The sequence below is a fragment of the Rhinolophus sinicus genome, chromosome 14, assembly GCF_057876585.1.
Source record: "Rhinolophus sinicus isolate RSI-liver-muscle chromosome 14, RSI-T2T, whole genome shotgun sequence".
NCBI lineage: Eukaryota > Metazoa > Chordata > Mammalia > Chiroptera > Rhinolophidae > Rhinolophus > Rhinolophus sinicus.
Genome location: NC_142514.1, coordinates 172,414,908 through 172,436,996, shown reverse-complemented (window position 1 = coordinate 172,436,996; position 22,089 = coordinate 172,414,908). Strand labels below are relative to the sequence as shown.

The 22,089-nt window shown below is 46.8% G+C and overlaps 1 protein-coding gene and 1 long non-coding RNA gene across 7 annotated transcripts in view; one reads left to right on the top strand and one right to left on the bottom strand.

Moving 5' to 3' along the window:
• LOC109455119 (uncharacterized) overlaps positions 1–22,089 on the bottom strand; it is a 103,250-nt gene that overhangs the window by 79,742 nt on the left and 1,419 nt on the right. For 3 of the 5 annotated variants that reach the window (XM_088789525.1, XM_088789524.1, XM_088789523.1), the window contains exon 1: positions 332–449. The exons of 1 other annotated variant lie outside the window; for it this stretch is intronic. In XM_088789525.1, coding sequence (XP_088645651.1) covers positions 332–445 — 114 coding nt within the window. In that variant the 5' untranslated portion in view covers positions 446–449. Of the gene's footprint in view, positions 1–331; positions 450–3,288; positions 3,303–22,089 lie in introns of those variants that run through there. One more of the 5 variants, XR_002138570.3, reaches the window with a different exon arrangement.
• LOC141572261 (uncharacterized) lies at positions 341–20,213 on the top strand. 2 transcript variants are annotated; one of them, XR_016018354.1, is made up of 5 exons: positions 341–474; positions 5,715–5,971; positions 6,960–9,425; positions 13,469–13,669; positions 14,024–20,213. It is a non-coding gene; the product is annotated as an uncharacterized LOC141572261 (long non-coding RNA). The 2 variants fall into 2 exon arrangements; XR_016018355.1 differs by having other exon boundaries at positions 359–474; positions 5,783–5,971.

Here is a 22,089-nt window from a genome sequence, read left to right as displayed (position 1 = left end):
CACACACACACTCTTGCCCAGCACGCCCGGAGAAAAGATAGCTACATGAAGTAGTCACTGTCTCCAAGTCAATGTCGACCCACCCCTCTGCCCATCCATCACCCTCCCGCAGCTCTGCGACCCACCCACCGCCTCCCTTCAGCTGGGAGAGTGATAGACGCACGCACACACCCTCCGAGCGTCTGCGCGCCCGCGGCGCCAAAGGGGGCTCCACAGGCCGCGCCCGCCGCCGCCGCGGCGCTGGGCAACTGGGAAAAAAAAAGTTCTGCTCAGAGGACCAGTGAGCCTGCCGACCACCGGCCGACCAGTGCACAAACCCCGTTCTCCTTACCTCGGTCCGGAGGCCCCTGGAGCGCTCTGGTCCCGTCCGCACTGCAGCCAGCTTAAAGGAACCCCTCTCCAACCGGCCCGCTCTTCTCGCGCCCCTCCCCGCCCCCACGGGCATTTGTCCAGCGGCAAAGCAGACTCTTCCAGGTAAGTATATAAGTTACTGTACTGTGTGGGAGGGTCACGATCTTGGTAATTGCGGCTTTCCGAGCTTAACCCCTGCGTTCCTGCCTTGCTCCAACTTGTTGAGGACTCGTCGGGTCGCGGACAGAGCGAGCGTGCGCGCCAGCGAGCGCGCCGGCTGGAAGGGGGAGAGAGGTGCACCGGGCAGCGACGGGAGAGCGAGGCAGCGAGCGGCGGAGTTCAAATGCCCCCCCTGGCAGCGGTTTTCATTGGATAGGTCTTTCCCCCGCACACCCGTCCCCCCAGACTTAGTGCCCCCCCTCAAGTCTCCCAAGTAGGGGACGTTTCCAGGCGAAGTCACGATTCCTTCTCAGTTCGGAATGAACTGTGACTAGAGCCATGACGCAGCCAGCGCGCATTACTCACTTTTTGCAGTCACGACTTGGGAATCCGTGCTGGTTCCAACCAAAATTACACCGCTACCATTGAATTATTTAATAGTTTCTAGTTCGGGGGTAAACTTGTGCATTGTATCAAGCGATGGGGGGAAGAGGGGACGATGGGGGGCGAAATGAGGTCATAAGGCTTTCTCCCCTCCCCCTTATTGACTCTTGGACAACCCCCCACCCCACCACCACTCCACGTAGTGCATGTGTTTTATTGTGCTACCACCCCTCCCGGCCCGACCACTCCCCCCACCCACCCCATCCCCATTTGTATCCTCTGCAAATGTGGCAGAATTTGTAAACACAACCACGCAACTTGCGGAGCAGAGAGGGGAGAGGCTTGGGAAAGGGAAGGAATAGGTTCGGATGAATGACGAAGAGGCCGAGGGGTGGGCCGAGAGGCTGCGAGCAGCTTTGGTTTGAGCTGAATTGTCAAGACAGTGTGGGATGCAGCGTTATTTGTGTTATTCCCCACAATACCAGTAACAGCCCCTGTTACTATTATGAGTTGAGGAATACTCTGTTTCAGCCAGGGAATCTTCCCAGAGAGGGACTGCTTCTGAGCTAAAAATAATGCGACCCATCCTCCTTCCCCCCTACTCCCAGGACTGCGCCTCGGATGCCCTGCATGGGGGTCAGGTCACTAAAACCAGAGGCTGTTGCTGGATTTAGGATGGGGCAGAGGGAACAAAAAGTACCCGGGCTCTTCGTTTTCGCCTGAAGGCTAGCCTCGTCAGATATTTAACCTCACCTTCCCGAGTTTATTATTATTTTTTACTTACATAGAAAATATCTCTGCATGCATGTAAGCTTACTGCAGGTCCTTAAGATTGCCTCATTTCCCTCACCATCTACAGCCCACCCTTATGGGCCAGTTTGAGGATGAAATTTTATTATTCCTCTATGGGGAGTTAATCAGTATAAATGTCTTTGTGTGCTCATGATAGCCATCCCCTCTCTGGCCTCTGATAACCTTCCTCCTTCCTCACCTGTCTGGCTACAGGTTTGGTCAAAATGACTGGAGCTAATTGCAGTGAATCTCACTCTAGGTCGAGCCCATAATCCCAGGAAGCTGATAGTTTCCTTAATAACATTTGGCAACTAGGAGTAGAACTCCCCCCCCTCCCCAATCCCCAGTTTCCCTCGGAGCCGGTTTTCAGAAACCCTTTGGCTTTTGGTATTAAGGCGCCCTGCGGTGTTCCCAAGCCTGGATTCTCTGTGCATCGTACCAAAAACTCCTGTGCCTTGGCCTCTAATTCAATCTTTCCACCACCAACTCATTTGGGGCTCCTCTGACTAGGACACGAAGGGTGAATAGTGAGAAAAAAGCCATAATGCACAGACACATCCTTACACACCTCACAAGAATTGCAGAATGTGGGAGCGTCGGGGGGGGGGGGCATGAAGTGGGAGGGGACGAGAGTCCGAATAAAGCAACCTATAGCTTCTTAGAGAGTCACCATCACGGGAGAGAAATCTTTCAAACCCACTGGCGGGAAGGTGCGGGCGCCTGGGAATGGAGACCCAGATAGTGCCTGGCCTCTGCGGAGAAAGCCAGTGAGGCACAGCTCTCGGTTCCTGGAGCTCTGGGCCTTGGCTCATCCTCAAATCTAACACTTTGCTCCCCCTCCTAAAATTTTTTTCCTTCCCTTCCCACTCACCCCTCCTTTTCCCCAAAGCTCTCACCGAAGTCACGACTATCCCCTTTGAACATCCTTAACCCCCTCCTCTCCGCATCCTCCTTCTGCATCCAGGGCGGGGCTATCCGCAGCTGGCACCAATCCCGCCCCCTGGCGCTCAGAGCTGAACTCGCTGAGGACGAAGGAATTTTCAGCACCTGCCTTCCATGGACAGCTACCGCGTCCTGGGCCGGCCGGGACCAGGGTCGCGGTTCTCCGGCTCCCCAACCGGAGCGCACAGGGAAGTTTGTTAAAGAAATAGGGATTCCCCCCCGCCCTTTACCTCCCAGCCCCATCCATGCAATTTTAATCTATATCGCATCGTCTCCATTAATCTAGCAGAGAGATGGTCCATTAAGTCGTATCTGGGCACCCTTTAAGACAGAGAAAATGCGGAGGGGAGGGGGACAGTAGGGAGAACCGGGCTCAACAGCGCCGACCCATAAAGAGAAAAGGAGTTGCAGCAGCTATTGATTCAGAGATTCGTAAGGGTGATTCCCGGTTCTGCAAGAATTTCCTCTTTCAGTTCCTTTGCATGCATCCCAAAATTCATTATGCACACACACAGCTATACCCCTCACCCTCTACTCAGTCCCACCCTCCTCTTTAGAAAGGGGTAAAAAGGCAGCCAAAAAGAACCTCAGATCATGCATAAAGTAAGCCTCAGCTCATACTCACAATCTGCGGCATGCACATGACATAATATTACTTACCCAAACGGGAACTCCTTAAGAGAGAGAAAGAGAAACGTAGGGGGAGGGAAGAGAAAGTGGAAAGAGAGGAGACAGAAGAGGAGAGGAAAAATCCAACAATTAATTTCCAGACATAGTGGGGAGGGGGGATGCGGTGATGTCCAGATTTTCTTCCACCCGCGCTGGCTTTTTATCCCAATGCAGCCCTCGGTCTATTTCTGGAACACGATCAAACCCTGATGCTATTTTTAGCAAGTACTGAAAAAACCTCCACACACAAAGGCATTTCGCTGGAACGTTACGTCCAAAACATTAAATGTGCATTAAGCGCCCCCTCCTCACTTTTTTCTGCACCATCAGCCTCACTTGCATTACTGCAGATGATGTTTTTCAAAGCAGGAAAATACCTAAATATTTCTTATATTCTCCCTCCCTCCCATTAACTCCCGTCTGCCTCTGCCTGTTGCAAGCTCTTCGCAGTCTCCCCGAGCAGAAGGCTTTGGAGTGGTTGTATTCTTTTAGAGCTCCATGCCTCCATTGACCGGATTCCCTACATGATGGGGAAGGGGTGGTGGTGCTTAGGCCTCTTTCCCAGAGGGGCTTCCCAAGAAAGCTCTAGAGTCTAATGCTATCCACGATGGAGATTCCCAAATGTCGGGGGTGGGGGGGCAGAATCTTCGGTACCCTTCCCACGTTTCCCACCCATGCTTTGCAAAATCGCGCTGTGTTTGCAACACACCGCCTTTGGAAATGTATGTTTTGAAAGCTGTGTGTGTGTGTGTGTGTGTGTGTGTGTGTGTGTGTGTGTGTGTGTGTGTTGCGTTCTAGTAATTCACTACGAGGGGGCTGGAGAAAATAGACTCATGAAGGCAGTGCAGAGCAGCCGCCTTGAGTCTCCTTTGCCAGCCTGCGTCAGTCATCAGCTACTGACGTCACGTGCAGATTCTCCTCTTTGGTGGGTCTGCTTCAGCCGGGAAAAGGCTTCTGCTCGGAGACAGAGCTTTGTGTTCGGCGCAGCCACTAAGCAGGCGAGGCGGCCGAGGCGGGCGCCACCCCAGGCTAGGGCTGGGCAGCTGCAGAGGAGGCTGCAGCCTCGTCTGCACTGGGCGTGCGGGGCCCCGAGGGCGTGCCCAGCAGGACAGCCCCTTTCCCAAACGGCCTCCGCCGCCCAGTGCAAACTCGGCTCCTCACAGATTCGCGCAAACGTCCTTTCCCCGCCCTTTCGCAACTGGCCGCTGTAGCAGAAACAGATTAATTCTGTGTGTTTGTCGGGCTGATAGCCCCGGTTCCTCGAGTGACGCAAATAGCAGATTCTACGGCTCCCGCTCTCTCCCCTGCTCCCTTTTTCTCGCTCCCTCCTTTCCCCTCTTCTGTTTCCTGCGCCCACGCATCCTGCTTGGTCTCCCACGGAATCAGCCAGCTACAGCTTCCCAGAGAGCAATCATCCGAGTTACAGACAGATAGACTCCCAGAGCAGGAACAAATAAACCTACAATTAAACATATACACACAGCACTTTGCAAGTGGCCAGCGGCGTTTAGGGGCTGCCCTGTGTGTGTGTGGGAGGGGAATAGGGTTCATAAATCCACCTGCCTCAAGGAGTCAGTTGCTGGCGGGGGGGGGGGGGGGGGGGGGCGGGGGAGGGTGTACAGAGGAGGGACAGAACGGGGCTTGCTGCAGCTTTTTCCTCTCCTGACCACCTGAAAAGGACACCCACCTCTATAAATACCCAGATAGCAGGATATTTAGCGAATAAACAACTTTCGTTGAATAGTAGAGGAGAAAATTCAACAGAGACTGCAAATACTTAAGTCTCCAGAGACATTAGCGGTACTTTTTAAGACTAGGTGACAGTGTACTCTTTTTTTTCCCTTTCAAAGACCAGGGTATCTTTTTTCTTTTTAAAATAATGCCCCTGAAAAATGAGCTCAATGCATTAGAGCTATTTTTAAACCAATCTGAATGGAGCTTGTTTCATGAGGGTGACAAAAGGTGTGTGAATGTAAGTGTCTTGGTGTGTTGTATCTGAATCTGAGGTTTTCAGCAGAGGACATGCTACACCTCAGCATGACAAAGAGTTTATTGATTGGTAGAGTGATGGAGGTGGGAAGAATTCTTGCAGATTGGAAGGTCTGAACAAAATCACATGCACAGAGATTACGCTCCCCAAATCTACACAGCCTTCCACATCCACCTCATATAACCTCTGCCCTGAAGGATGAGGGGGAAGCAGAGAGCTATTTACAGTCATGGCTTGATGCATGGTTTGTCTCTTTTACTAATCCTAATTATCAGCTTTCCTTGACAATGGTTTTCCTTGATGCCAATAAACAATTTTCCAGAGGTTACCACTAGGATTTGGGGCACAAAGCCTGGGAGAGACAGCGATCATGAGGGTTAATATTTAATCAGTGTGATTTTTAATACCCTTTCATCTTCCTCCTTAGGCACTCCTATCCTTTGTAACTTGCCTTGGAGATTCTGGGTTAACCTTAAGCCCGTCCTGTACCCTCAGCTCCTGTCTGTGGCTTCAGCCTTGCCCACTAAAGGGAGACAGAGGACAGCGGCTCAGCTGGAAGGACACCCTCTGGCAGCCCATCAGCAGCTATTTATTTTTAGCTCCATGAATGCATGCATGTATGCATGTGAGAAAGTTGCTGCAGTGGGGAGGTGTGCCGTCAGTCAGAAGAAATATCAGTGAGAGGTAGGTGGCCCTGGTTCTTCCACTGAAGATGGCTTATCACTTGGGATCATCAGATGTGGCCCGACAGACAGGAAAGCTTTCCCATCACGTTTCGACAGCGTTTCAATGACGTCTTCTTGGATTAATGACAATGTCAAGCTAAACATGTTTTTAAAGGCAGAGTAGAATATTTTTAGAGATATGAGACTAGGTATAGGTAAGCATGAATTCACATTCACAGAAACCATACATTTGTATATAAACTATATATATAGAAGAGACAATTTAGAATAATGTGACTTGTTTTCTATTTCTGTGCTTTCTATGGTGGTTGGGTGCTATTGTGTCTGGTGTTGAGATCCAGGCAGATTCATTTAAGACCACTTTGGGGGTCCCCTAACAGCTTCCAGCAAACCCTGAATCTAACCCTAACAAATGAAGTAGAGTTGAAAATACAAGAAATGGGCTCAGACTCTACATCTCAAAACTTTGAGGGCAGCAACCAAAATTATACTAATCTAACCTTGGACTCAGGGTCTCTGATCCTCGCCCCTCCAGAAGAGGGCGTGCCTCTGCCTTGTCCCTATGTGGCGACTGTAATCAAACTGACAGGTTAGATGCTGGGGTGGGGAGGAGGAAGCTCAGCAGAAACATTTGCAGAAAGTTAAGCCTCCGGAGGCTCAGCAGCTCCATTTTCCTTACACATCGGTCAGGTCCTCTGGTGTATTCCTGGATTGGAGCTGGTGACCTTGGCTTCCCGAGCTGTCCTGCCATTCTTTGCTAAGGGCTGTGGTGCCCAATTCCTGTCAGAGCAGTCAAACTAAGGACCCAGGGAAAATAGACTGACATGGAACCTGTCCAAAATGAAAACTGCCTTGTGCACTGCCAACCCATTCCTTGGCATCCCAAGCATGAAGACTAGTTTCTCTTAATACTCCCCCAGGGAGTCTGTGGGTGATAGGCTGCTGTCACAAAGCCCTTGAAAAGAACTAAGTCTCCTCTCTTTCAGGGTCAATGAAGCCCAGAAATGTCCCGCCTGTGTCTCTTGTCTCTTCTCCAAGCACCAAGAAAAATGCCAGTAGGTAAAGTACTGGGTTTGGAGGAGGGAAAAACAAACAACAACAACAACAACAACAAAAACACCTCAGCTCCCAGGAAATCAACCAATAGTTGACCAAGGAAGAAGTCGAGGAAAGAGATCCCTCTTTGCCTGAAGTTGTCTCCATCAGGAAGAACTATTTTGGCCTCAGTAAGGGATGGAGTCGGAGAAGACACCAATAGTTTCTGAATACCTACTATGTGTCAGACACTGTACCAGGCGCTTTTACATACATCTGATATAATACTTAAGGCAGTGCTATGGGTGTCATGATGTTACCTACCTCATTGGATTGTAAAGCACAGAAATCACTTCAAAAATAGTAGTTATTATTTTCCCCATTTTAAAGCTAAAGAAGTGGAGACTAGGTAGCTTAAATGACTTGTCCAAAAGTCTTAGAGCTTGAGGTTGTACAATTAGGGATCCAATCAAGTGCATGTCTGTATGGCTCCAACATTTATGCCCATACCTCTCTTATCATGTTGTCTTTATTCCTATATCTGGTCTTATGTATTACAGTTCTAGGCTCCCTCATTTGGAATTCGAGACGTCTGCGACTTTCTCAGTAGTGACCTGAATAATGAAACCAATGTATTCCTCCTAAGGAGTCCTTTAGCCAGTAGACACCATCACCCACCCCACCACCGGCTCCATCACAATGCTATCTGCCCGAGAAGAGACACCCTCCATCCTCTATCAAGAAAAGCCCCCAGCTCATCTAAAACTCAAAGGATTTGTCTGAAGTCAGCCAGTGTAGAGTGAATAAGCAGCAAACTTTATGCCCATTCAGACTGCTACACCCAACCAGCTATGTTTTCATGTCCATTGAGGAAACCCCTTTGGTAGCACTAAGGAGGAGTTAGGAACTCCCCAGTCCAGTCTTCCAAGAAAGCTGTCTTAAGGTGAGAACAGCAGCAAATCCAAATTTGGTTTGGCAAGTCATCTGAGTACTCCTTCACTCCTTTAGAAACTGGCATCTCTGATCATTTTCTTGATTCTGAAAACTTTAGAAGCTCAGCCATTAGCACAGTGGGGGAGTTGAGTCACAGCATGTATAATACAAGCTATTCCATGATCCCCTTGCCCTGTTAAATAACATGTTTCCATCACTTACCCTGATCAGGAGGTACATTCAGCCTTGGGAAACACTTCTTACAAGCCAGCATATTTGGAGGTTTGAGGACCCCTTGCATGCTGGAGAAAAGTGACTAGAATTCCATCACCCTCCTTTTTGGTTGCCATCAGCACTCAACAGTCTCAACTCTCAAGTCTGGTTACCTGAAAGCAACCATAGCTTTCAACTTCAGAACAGTTAAGGCAAAGTCTTCCCTTTGTACACATCTGTTACAAAGGAGCAAGTTCTTTCAAATGCCCTCCCTACACCACTCTAACTGCTGAACACCTTGGAGAGCCAGATAACAGGTTTCCCCATGCCTTGCCAACGGAAGCCACATTTGAGAGAATAGGGACTTAGGGGGCCACCCAGGAATATCTAGAGTGGGTTTCATGGTGAGGATCTAAGCAAAGACAAGGAAGCCAGAGCAAGCACATGATAGGGGACAGAGGTTGAGGGGGTGGGGTGGGGCTCAGGATGCCAGCGTGTTTTAGTTTAGCAAGCACTAAACAGAAAAGGATCAGAGCTTGAAAAGCATGGACCCTGGGGAGAAAAGAACAATCTAAGGGTGTTTCAAGACACCTACATGAGTTTGGCCTTAATCTTGTGGTTGCTGGACAGTTGTCTACCCCACTTGACTTCAGTGGGCAGAGAGAGAGCCCAATCACAAATTCATGGGGAAGGATCTAGTCGGTCTGAATTAGCTGTTATCTTTTCACTATTAAAACAGCCCTGAAAGTAGGGACTGGTCTACTAGACTTGGATCTCTATATCTCATAGGCCAACAGTAAAACATGGGTACTGCCATTTCTTTAATTCCTAGTCCAATAAATACAGGCTGTGGAAAAGAAGAACGGACTAATCTATCTGCTGGGTTGGCCAGGTTTGTTTGTTTGTTTGTTTGTTTTTTGTTTTGTTCTTAGTGGCAAGGCTATGAGTTAACATAACAAATTGGGTCTGAATCTTGTCATGAGAAGAGAGACCTTCAGCTCACATATGAAAACCTGGCATCTTCCATTAGTTCTAGCTTACCCCTAAAAGTGGAAATAAAAGTCGGGGAGAGAAAATACACTTCCTGGGTATAGTGGGTTTTCTGAGAACCACATGTTTTATAGCGATGGTCTTTGAGAAAGAGAGCACTATGACCTCAACAAGTCTTACTTGGTTAATCCTGCTGTTTTTGTTTCCTAGATGTCTAGATTGACATTGTGAGGCTGGACTAACACCCATGGCTGGGCTGGGGGTCACCGAAGGCCATTAAGGTCAGTAGGAACCAATAGAGGACAAATCATACATCCTAACAGGGTCGGTCTGGCTCATCAGCACTGCGTGTCTGAGATCACCATAAATCACTGTAGACAGTGCTGACAAATGTCACTTACCTCACCATCCAGGAACCTGTGGCTCAGAAACCATGAAGAAAAACCTTGGGTCTCAAATGAAAATGTCTAGAGTGAAGCCATTGCAATGTGGTAGAATGAAATGCAAATTTACCTGGAGGAAAAAATCTAGATGATTCCATCCTATGTTCAGGGGCAATCTAATTCTGAGGCTCTTTCTCTTTCTCACCTCCCTACCCCCACATTCTCAATCACTCTGAACAGTCATGAGTAAGCTCTTTCACTGTATCTGACTGGGATTAAGGGATTTCTGGTCTTTTCATCTGGTTTCAATTATATCACACTCAGACACCTTGGGTACCTGCATTGAGTATGACTGTTCTGGCAGAGAGTCTTGCGACTTCATTTTGGAAAAGGTAGGATTTGCTGTCATTTTCCTGACCTGGGGGCTGAGTGTTGGGCTGAGTCTGGCATGAGACGGGTAGAAGAGAGGGAAACTAATGTTAGCCACCTGGATGTAACTGAGAGGGGAACCTGCCAAACAGAGAGCAAAGCCACTGCCCATGACAGGGTCACCTCGGAGAAAGAGCTCAGTGGGTAGTGAATGGAGGAAGGATGGTGATCAGGAAGGGGTAATTATGGCAAGGGTTAATAGGAAAATGAACGTGAGCAGCAACATTGCAGAAAGCACGAGGCAAAGGATGAGGTGTGTCCTGGGTGTTTGAGGACTGCTTTGAAAACTCATCTGGTCTCCTCCTTGGTCATTGGCGATCCTACAACAAGTAAGAATGAAAGGGATATGGTGTCAGCAATCTACATTCTATCACTTACAGTTCCCTGTGAGCATCCAGTTCCAGGCTGTTCCCTCCCCTTTTCAGTGGTATCATTTTGGCTTCCCTAGGGGTGTCAGGGACACGAGGGGAAGATACACATGGCTGCAGTTAGGTAAAGAGATGCTCAGCCTTCCAGCAGGTGGCCAAATACAAGTTCATTCCAAATTGGCAGATCTGGACCAACTATTCATCAAGAAGTCACATTTCTGGCAAAGTAGAGTTTGTGGTATTAACAAGTCAAACCAGAGAGAGAGCTGCTTCCACTGGCAGCTGAAGGCCAGGAGGTTACATCATGGACAAATATTTTTAACTCAACCACTCTGTTTAGGACATTGACAGCCCAATAGCCCAGGAGGGCTGCAGAAAGTCTGCTCTTACATCTGCTGTGGTACTGTCTGCAGGTACCATTCTGATCCCGTTGTGATATCAGTCTGCCTGTAGGGGCAGGGGAAGCTAGTAGGAGGTCCTCTGTCAGGGTAGGGGCGTGCTAGGTGGTATTAAGTGTGGCTGCTGTCCCATTGTATAGACAGAGACACAGCAGTGAAATTGGAGACCAGTACTCAACCCAAGTAGGACAGGGAATCCTGTGACTTGCCCATATCTGACATTCCCAGGAAGAACCAATGTGGAAATGCTTTGAGGGTCTCCTGCATGAAACGGAAATCTTTGCATGGTATAGGAGAGTTTAAATAGTACTTGGGATTCTCCCAGGGACCTAGTTGCCTTTAAAATGTGGGCTGGTGAGAGACCAACCTTAAAAAGATAAGTAGTTTGTGTAATTCCTAATTCCCAAATGACTCAATATCAAGGGAATTCAATTATGAACCAACCTGAAACAGAAAGGAGTGACTCAGAACAAGATCTGTATACAAATCGAGGAGGTGGTTTCACCATCTTTATTTTCTGCAGTTAAAAGGCCCAGTCTACACCTCGGTTTCAACTAACACCAAGCAAAAAGTCAGAAGGTAATCTGAGAGTAAGATTCTGGTCTTGACTCTGCCATTTGCTCCAACCCCAAATCTGGAACATGTCCCTCAACATCCTAAATTCCCAACATATAAATGCGGTGCACTGCTACCTGTCCTACCTACCTCACAGGATTTTAATTTTAAAAACATATGTGTGAACATGTTGCACAAATTTAAACAAGGCCTCACCTCTGTAATGGAAATTCTTCTTAGTCACTGCTGTGCTGGTTACGCTTTCTTCAGTCTGAGCATCACAGTGAGAGCACAGATTGGACAAGCACTGCCATGGAATTAATTGCCTCATGGGCTAGCTTTTTTTAAAAAGCAAGGTTGAAATGTTCTAGGCCCCAGGAAGTTTATGGAGCAATCCCAAAGCCAGCACAACCTACTTGCAAAGATCTGACAATTCAGTTCACGAACTCATCCTAGAAAAAGTGCTGCACACCTCATTGCTGAATATTACTATGGTCACCTTCGAAGTACTCCTCTTGGGAAGCTATGCACCAACGCCAGCCTAGTCCACCCTTCAAAGCAATTTTGGAACTCTTTTTCTGAAATGGCATCAGAGCTGTCGTCATGTTACCCTTGATGTCTTGAATGTCATCAAAATGTCTTCCTTTCAATATTTCCTTTATCTTCAGGTAAAGAAAGAAGTCATTGGGGGCCAGATCAGGTGAGTAGGGAGGTTGTTCCAATACAGCTATTTGTTTACTGGCTGAAAACTCCCTCACAGACAGTGCCATGTGAGCTGGTGCATTGTCGTGATGCAAGAGCCATTAATTTTGTTGGAGAAAAGTTCAGGTCGTCTAACTTTTTCATGCAGCCTTTTCAGCACTTCCAAATAGTAAACTTGGTTAACTGTTTGTCCAGTTGGTACAAATTCATAATGAATAATCATTCTGATATCAAAAAAGGTTAGCAAAATCGTTGCAACAATTTGCGAACTTAATTGTCAAAGCTCGGATGTTAGGTGATGGGAATAAGTTTCACTTCCCATTTCATGTTGTCCCTTGGGACTTGCTTCTCTTGAGTTCTCTCAGGAGAATTCTAAGAACAATGAGGGCCCCTGAAGTGGTCTGCTAGTCTCTGGTGACACCAGGACGTTAATCTCTCCAGGTACTGGCTACCTCATTTGTAAAACCATGCCACATGCTAGTAAGATGCTTAGCACTGTGTTGGCACCCAATAAATGTTAGATGAAATTATGAAGGAGGCAGAAGAAACCCACCTCTGGAGTTGCATCTTCCTTGGTGCCTCAGGAGACCTTATTTTCTCCTTGGTTCAAGGCACCAAGGTACTCAAATGCCTCAAAGCCATACCCACAGGGCAGGGCAGAATGAGTCCTTTGGAATTTCTATCAAAGAGCCAGTAGAGGGAGCTCCTGAGTAAAACTTCTCTTCTCTGGTCCACATTTCCTTTATTTCTCTTTAAAACCAATCTCTGTCCAGAAACCACGGACTTTTTCTCTACCAGAAAACTAGAGCCCTCAGCAAAAGACCTGGACCCAGTCCAGCTTTCAGAGAACCCAGGGGTTCTTGAACTTTAGAGATAGCTTGAGTCCCATGCCGAGGGTCAACTCTTGGGCTCTGGTTGCAACTTGGAACAAAAAGGGTAGTTCCCACATGGGGCTGATCCCAGGAGATCTGGGGCTGAGGCTTTGAAGCTTCCACTTTGGCCCTTGGAATTTTGAATATGCTTTAGCTTTGTAGTCGTCCTCTCCCCACAAATATCTCGATTCGTCGTCACTGAAAGGATCTTTATTACAAGCTTGAGATAAGGCAGTCATGGAGCCTGGATACTGTTAGCAGCAGAGTAAAGGAAATAGTCCTTGCCTGCTCTTAGGAGCCTTTAAACGCAAGCATCTGAGAAACCAAAGGATGGACATGGGCTCTTTCTCAGATGAAGGACCTAAAATGGCTGACAAGAGGTGGCAAGATGGACTATTGAGGCTCTGAGCCAAGCTTTTCCACAGTTCCTTCGCTTCTCATATTCCTCAGGTCAACCAAGTAACACAAACCTTTTTTTCTCGTACTTATTTTTCTGGTTCATAGTTAATCAATGCAATAGTAGGAGCCTCAAGAGATGGTAGATCTTTCCAGTCTTTCTTATAATTAACATGTGCTCATAGTTTGATTTTGATTAACAGTGGCCTCGTTTCTTTTAGGGCATCCAAGGGGCTCTGTGCCTCACCTACTTACAAGAGGATACATAGCTCAGGAGGAACCCAGAATAAGGGGAAGTCTTGCCATCCAGAAAAGTTAAAAACATATAAGAGTGCCTCTCCCCCATCTTCGGCTGGCGTGACAGCAAGAGTAACAATAGCTGGTATTTGAGTATTTACTAACCTCAGGTACTGTGCTAAGAGGTATGTATAGTACACATTATTCCATTCAGTATTTACAGCAACTCAATGAAACTGTTCCTATTACAATTTCCATTTTCAAGTTGAAAAGGCAGAGCTTGGAGAGGCTAAATAACCTGCCCTAAGTCAAAAAGCTGCTAAGTGTATTAGTTGGTATTCTGAAATACAGAACAGCCCCAATCCAGGCTCTAACTGGGTTCTCCAGAACACACAATCAATAATGGAGTTCCCTTCAGCATTAGCAGAAGTTTCCAAGGGTAAGGGGAACCTGGGGAGTGGGACATACCTTGTTAAGTCCCAACCAGGACCGTGGAAACACCTGATATTCCTTCTCGTTCCATTGTCTCATTTTCACAGGGCAAATACGACCTGTCTCAGGAGGAAAAATTACCATCGGATGAAGCAGTTTGCCATCTTTTCCCTCCCTAAGATAATCCCTCAGACACCCAGCCAAGGGTAAACAAAAGGGACTCATTACATCTTTGAAAAATGCATTGGGCTTTCATAATTTGGGAATGAACTAGAAGACTGACAGCTGGGGACCTAATTCAAGAGTAGAATTCTTTAGGTCTCCTACCTGAAAAGAAAAGACTTTGGGAACTGCCATTAAAAATAATCGGGGGAGGCGGGGAGGAAGGTAGGTAATGGATTTTATCAACAGCTCTCAAGTTCTGACTCCATCTACCCTGATTCGTAACTTTTCTGGGCTCTGTTCACCCACCTTTGGGTAACAGTCAGTGATGGCTCCTTTGACATAAGGGATTGGACCAGGTAGGGAAGGCAGAGGCTGCACAGCTAACATCACAGGTGGCACTTTTCCTTAACTGTAAATGACAAGGACCCTGCCTTCAATCACCCCAGGAGCTTAACTGCTCCTTCACTACCTGAAGTCGAGAGAAAAAAGCTGTCCAGTGAGAAGGAGGGAAAAAAATGAAGGAGCTACTGCCATAAAGAGGCAGGGAACCACTGGCGACGGGAAGAATAGAGGACTCACACCCAGGCCTGTCCTCGCATCTCCTCATCTCTGGGGCTGACACCAAATGTTTTGATTCATAGAGTACTTGCTGCTCTGGGCCACCAGTATTGGCAAATATATAGGTTCCAATTGGTTCAAAATGGGATGTTCGGTTACAAATCAAACACAACTTTGGTCTGGATTGTAACTCAGGAGAATTACTAATGTGTTGATGGGGTCTGGGGCTCATAACTTTGAGGAGTTCCTTCTGACTAGGGATTTGTGGGCCATTTTACTTCCAGGTCCTACAGGGATACACCAAGCTCTCAGCAGGGACCTGCCTGCATCACGCTGCAACTTGTTCCATCTGCATCCTTCTTACAGCCCTCCAGAGCCAAACTAGTTACAGAGTATGTTTTTCTTGAAATCCCCTGCAAACACATGGCAGTCTCCCAAGAGGGACCCAGAAGGGTGGACATTAGGGACAGAAATGCCTTCAGAATGGGGAAACACTCATAATGATAGCAAGCACCTAATGAGCACTTGTCGTACACCAGGCAGTGTCTGAAGCACTTTATATGTATTAATTTATTCCTCATCGTAAGCCTAGGAGGCAGGTACTATTATTGTTCCTATCTTACAGATGAGAAAATAGATATTACTGGACTTGTCTGAGGTCTCGCAGCTATTTAAGTAGGCATGACTTTCATCCAGGCTGTCTGGCTCCTGCCCTGAGTCCTACACTAGAGTCTTTCCTCTTGATGATAGAATCACCAAGGTTCTCTCACGCTGGGCCTATATACGGGCCCTGAATCAAAAGGAATCCTTATTCAGTCTGATGTTGTGCTTGCTGTGGATAATCTATGGAATGTGGACATCAGGGATTAATGGGCCCAGAGGACCCTGTTGTCTGAGGCCTGAGCAACACTGACCACTCCCTCCCAGGGCCATGGAAGAAGACTGTGAAAACAGTGATAACAATACCTTCACCTCAAACATGTCCACTCCTCCAAGCACCTTAGGAGCTCCTTAAGGACAAGAATTATTCAGCTTGCTGTATGCAACAGTCATGAGATTGCACACACTGTGGGGACGGTTAACTCTGACCCCCTTGTTTTAGGATGAGGCCAAGTGAATCACCTACATTCACTGGGTTAGGGCAGCAAAGCCTGGACTAGACCCCTGGGTTTGACTTCTAGTTCAGTCAACATATCTGATCACAGGGTCTCTGAACGCTGAGGGAAGAGATAAGAGAACGTAGTATTTGCTGGTGAGGGAGACTACTGCTATTCAAGACCCTACCATCTAGAAAAAGAAAGGGAGATATTTCTCTAATCTGTTTAGGGGAACTGAAGCCTGGAAGAAGAGTCAGCTGGCCCCAGGTCACAGACCAAGTTAGGGAATGAGCTAATTGATTTCTGTTCCCAAAATGCCCAGCTCATCAGATTCCCTGAACACGATGTAGGTGGTTAAGCTTTTAAAAATCTGAGAGCTTAGATATATAGATCAGTAGGTTAATGTAGAATAGGAGAAGGTGTCTTGCCTTGGTGGAAGTGGCTAAAGAAGGAATTTTCAGGGAGAGAGTGGCTATTTTGCTCTTCCCTTTTCTCTTCCATCATGTCCCTGAACAATTCGTTTTCCAAATCTGTGTGAATTCAATATAGGAAAGGAAACTGACACAAATGATGCCCATAGTGAATCCTGCTCGCAGGGATCCTGACTCCTGCCCCAGACTGAGGCTAGTTTGAGGCTACTACCTGCAAAACTTGGTGGTTCTCAGTACCCAAGATGTGGTGGTCAGAGAAGGTCCTACAGTTCTGGGACCCATGAACGCTAACAGTTAGCTCATGGGCTTCCAATAGGATGAACTGCCATCAAAGCCTGGCCACCTCACCAAATATTACCAAGAGTCTCTGGAACGAAAAATCTGGATCTTTGTGGATGGAATCTGTTGTTTTTTCCCAACTGGTACCTCCACACCAATGAACACACTCATATAAACTCATGGATGAAAGGGTTTCTGATAGAATGGGACATGGGACAGATACATTTGGAATAGGAAGGGAAGTCTACGGTGACTGATTGGTCAGGCAAGGGCTTTATAAAAACCTAGGGTTGGGAAGGGTCTTACCAAAAGAAGACTGTGGGCTGCTAAAGGCCTCTTTCACCTTCTGGACTACGAATGTCATGGTGGCAAGCAGGATCTGTCTTTGTTATCCCTGGATCCTCAGAACCTAGTATGCGGCCTGTTACCTGGTGGACCCTCCATAAATTTTTGCGTCCCCAATTTGAATGAGGCCATGAGGACCAGGTAAGGTATTACTTTCCTCTGTTCTCCACTCAGGAAGGAGGTCATTGGAACTCAAGCTCTGGATGAAGAACATATAGTCATACTTGCCTCCAAGGAATCACTGAGGGACTCTCACAACGCCCAAGGAGGACTGGGAACATCTGCCCCAGGGGAGAGGAGGAGACTTGAGTCTTGCCTTTAGGCTCCAGTGAGTCAAATGCAGATGATTTACTTGCCCATAGTCTTGGGGTCCAGACCAGTGCTAAGCATTGACTGGGCCCCTTCCTCCTTACCTGGGTGCCTCCTCTTTCAGGACTGGGGACTGGGGAAAAGGGTTTATGGGCTTTAAGCTGAAGTGAAAGCTCCAGGGAAGTTTCCCAGGAGTGTCCCTGGCTTGGCAGGGTCAACGGAGAGCAGTTCCTTTGGCTTTCAGTAGGGTAAGGAGTGGGGAGATAGATTTTACCCAGCATCTCCCAAGAGGAGTCCCTGTGTATGTGGAAAGGTCTAAGAATGTCTCTGCTAGCTTCAAAAAAGGGAAAATTTATCCACGAAAGAAAGGTCTATGGTATAATAGAAATGTCATTCGAAGATGATCCCAAGTCACTTTTCTGATGCTTTCTTGGGCCTATCAATGGCCAGAGGTATAATAATAAAAACAACGGTAAACAATAATAGTAATACATCAGACACTGGGTATGTGCTAGGCACTGTGCCAAGCCCTTTGCAAATAACTCCATGAATCACAACCTTTTGAGGTAGGTACTATTCTTACTCTCAAGTTTTGAGAAACTGAAGTTTTGAGAGTTTAAAAAACTTGTCAAAAGTCACATAACCAACCAAATACAGAAGTCAAGATTTGAACCCAGGTCTGTTTGATTACAAGGTCTGAACTATTCACCATCATACTGTACTCAGGAAACTGAGAGTCCAGACTGTCAGAGACCTGTGTCTACCTCTATTTCCATGTAAGATGGGAAAGAGGAAGGCAGGATTAAAAAAAAAAAAATTAACATCTGCTTCTGCACACACAAAATGCACAAACACACGTATCATGTATGTAGAGCACTCGAGTGCTTTTGGATGAGCCATCTCACTTCTCATGTCATTCTCAGTGGGGTAGGTGAATACTCCCATTGACCTGGGAAGGTAAGCAGGTCGCAAAGAACCTAAATCATTTACCTAAGATCATACATCCCCTTGGTTGCCTGAATCTGTCTGGTTCAATGCCAAATCCATGGCTCTTCACTATAACAGACTGCCACAATAATGAGACATACTCAGCTAGCACTTATTAAACTCCCACCATGGGTCAAGCACTGTACTAGGCTCATTCACAAACAGTAAATAATTCTCCATTGATTGGTCTTCCCATCTACTAACTGGGCTTTCACTGAAGCAGCCTCCAAGTCTAGTAAAGCTTATATAAAAAGAATAAATAAGGGCAATTTCTTTCCCTCTTTTCTCTATGTATTCTCGGAAGCTTAAGTTCGACCTAAATATTTCACAAAAAGATGGTGCTGTCACCTACAGGACCAGGCAGTAAAGAAAAACTAGATTAAGGCTGAAAAGCACAACTCTTATTTAAACTCCCTGAACCAAGGATGGAGGGTCAGAACTATCTTTGTTCTCTAGGATGGATGCATTTTTAATGCCATCCTATTTCCACTCCAGTCCACCTCACATTTCTGAGGTGCCCTCTAGCTTCACTCCTTAGAGAATAAGCTGGCAGCTGATGAAGAAAGGAAAGACTCGCTTTCCATGGGGGCCTATCAGGAATACAGGGCTGTCTTCTTCTCGACCTTTTGAGCCTCAAGTTCTACTTCTTCCATATTAACATCAATTGCATTTACTGCCAAAGTCATTTCTAAGAACTTGTCATCCTGGAGCAAGAGATTCCTGGGCCGACTTCAGGGGAAGAGATAACTAACTAAATAAGTACTAAATAATACAGTTATTCATGAAGCAAGCTAAATATTATTCATTTGTAGATGGTGGAACTTAAGTACATATCAGGCAGAAGGTCTGCTTCATGGAGCCAAGCTCCAAAGTGATGGGGAGGGATTGGATGGATGCTTAATTTCCAAGGCCTGGGCTCCAACTCAAGGCCTCAGCAGACCTCAAAAGGGATCAGCAGATGAATTCTCTCTTCAAAGCTCTGACACCATCACCAAAAAGTGGTGGACTTTTCACAGCGTGGGACTTGGTTAAAGGAGTAGAAAATCCCAATGGATCAAAAAGGGAGGCTTGCCGAAGCTTTTTGCTGCCGGTGGGACTATTCGTTTGATGAAGGAAGAAGCAGCCAGCTTCTCAGTGTAGGATCTGGATTACGTCTCACCTCCTCCTGCCCAGGTTGGCTGAATGGGTGTGTGACCTATGTGGTCACACATGGCCCTGTGCTCAGAAGGGCCTCGTTCTCGGTTTAATACTCTGTCGTCATTGTCTTCAGATTCTTAATAACTTGAGCTTTGAACTTGGGTTTTGCACATAAAGTCTGTGGGACAATGGAGAATGCCTGAGTAGCAAAGATAATGCGCGCAACGCGTGGTCACCGTTGCTGGCTGTCGCAGTGTTGGCAGTCCCCTAAGAGTACAGAATTTCAGCGGGAGCTCAGCGAGACTCAAAGCAAGTAAAAGGTAGGCCGATGACTAAGTAAGCGGGGACACTGGCAGTACCGAGAGATCATGCTCTTTGAACCAGAACTTGCTTTGAATGCAGAAAGGAGGCAGTGGGGTTCTATCGAACACTAGTGACAAAAACCCCTATCATATCATGTCTTACTCATTTTCCTTCCCTGTATTTGCCAACCACCTATGCTCAAAACGATGACATAGAAGGGAAGATAGTTCCTTTTCCTTTCAGTCCTTCCTTACTCATCAGCAAGCTGAGGTCAGACAGTGCTGGTAGAACGTTTGCACGTAAGAAGTGAAATACTGCAAAAGCAGTTGCGTTCATTTTGTTCACTGTTCCCATTGTGCTGGTAAGAACAAACCATATGGGTGTACCACCTAAGAAAGGCGAGTTGTGTAATTTCTGTGATTCTGCAAATCAATTCAATGTTCTTATATTTGCCTTTAAAACAATCATTGCACAATATACAGATGTATGGTACCATTCAAGCTAATAATTTAAGTTTTTTATTTTTATTTGGCACATTAAACAGAAAATGTTTAAAATCACAACTTGAAAGATCTGGGAGAAAGAAAAAAGTTTTATAAAAGTTTTATATTTTAGTATCTTTATATATTTTTCCTGTTTTTTGAACAAGGGGCCCTACATTTTCATTTTATACTGGACGCCATGAATTATGTAACTGGCCCTGCTCTTGCCCTTAGTTTTCTTTTGAGAAACAAAGGGGCAGCACCAGAGCTCGTCCAAAGTGATGAAGGGACAAGTTGGACTTCATTCTTCTCATAAGTGGATAGACAGCCGCTTGCAGTAAAGCTTTCCAACGTCGAGTGAAGGGGAAACTGACACTCCTGAATGAATATGAGGAAACCCAAGGCAAATTCAGGTTTACCACATACACTCAGGGACGTCAGATCCACCCCGAAACCGGACATGGCATTTCTCCACTGGCATCTTCACGCTTGACAGAAGATGAAGATGGTCTGCTCTTTTGTGTTCACGCATGCGTTCACAGGTGGAGAGAATTCTGTGCACACACATATGCGTATTGTTGTGGTCTTGCTCCACGTATGTGCACATACACCGCATATATGTGTTTGCATGTGATGTGTGCTTGGGCACCTGGTAGAACCTGAGAGGGGTGTCTTCACATGGATCTTGGGGTTGGCTGACGGACACGAAATGCCTTTAAGGCAAGGGTGCAAATGGTGTCCTTCTGGAACTTAGTCCACAAGAGACCACAGATAAGAGCGGAGAGCAATACTGGCGGGTTTGGGGGAAGTATGCGAGACACACGGCTCTATTTGTAGGACCAGATTTTTCTTGAAACCACTTTCATCTCCTTTTATATCAAAAAGAGACAGACATCTGTTGACTTAGGTAAAGAACAGAAACAACTTCCTTCTCAGGGGAGTGACACAAGTGACCCTACTGCCTCCTAGGCTGTGAAAGACTATCCTCCTTTCACCACTGGACAAAAAGGGAGCGGGCACGCCCCTGGACTAGGGCCTTCCATGAGGTGGACAGTGGATGCCAGGAATGCTGACCTGCTTTGCCGCCACACCAGCAGGTCCCGAGGGATGGACATGCCATCCACTCTGCTTTCTTTAGCTGGACGCCACTTCATACCATATCTACAGCAGGCTTTGTGCCCGTCTGCGCCCCTCTCACCTCCAATCCCATTTCTATGTCTGCACTCCTTGCTTTTGGGTTATTTTACCTCTGGAGCCATGACAACAGCAGCTGATTCTAATTTCTAAGCACCCTCCCCAAATCTCCCAATCCCCAGCTTGAGGAGATTCACTTCTCATGTGAATTTGGTAACCCAGCCAGCCCCCCTGGGAGAAAAAAGCCAGTAACTGACTCCTTCCGAATCACATCCCCATCTAGGTGGTCTTCACTACCACCAGCCCCGATCAAAGAACCATTGTCTTTTACCTTCTCCATATTTCCAAGTGCATTTTAAGCAGACATGTACATGGTGCCCCCACTATATATTTCAAGACCATTGGGGGAGGTATTCCCCCTCCAAAGAGACCTCTGTTCCACCTCCCAGAAGTGGCAGCTCTTCAGAGTGGAGGTGATTCAGCTTTTCCTCGAGATCATTTGCAGGAGAAAACTACAGTACTACATACAGCTGAGAGTGCTGCCTGATTCCCTAGATTTAAAAAAAAGAAAAAAAAACCTGCTCTCAGACAAGGAATTCCCATTGACTGAGGTCTGGCCAACACCTGGAGCTCAGTTTTCCCCATTAAACATAAAGCTCAGGATGAAGGATGCAGGGACAGGTGGGAGAAGGGGTGACATACCGTTTCAGCCTTTTCAACCCTCTGGAGGATCTGAACTCTGGCCCCCAAGGTCAAATGGCTGATGTTCAAAAGTCCCCTCTGTCCATGCCTCCATCCCTCATCCCCAAGCTCCTTGCTAACAAAGAAGGGCTCTCTTTGCTACACACAATAAAGCCCTGGTGGATTTACCCAGATTAAAGAACCCCTTGAAGTCTCTGTCAAAACTAATCTTCTCAGGAGAAACACTTGTTGATAACCACCTTGC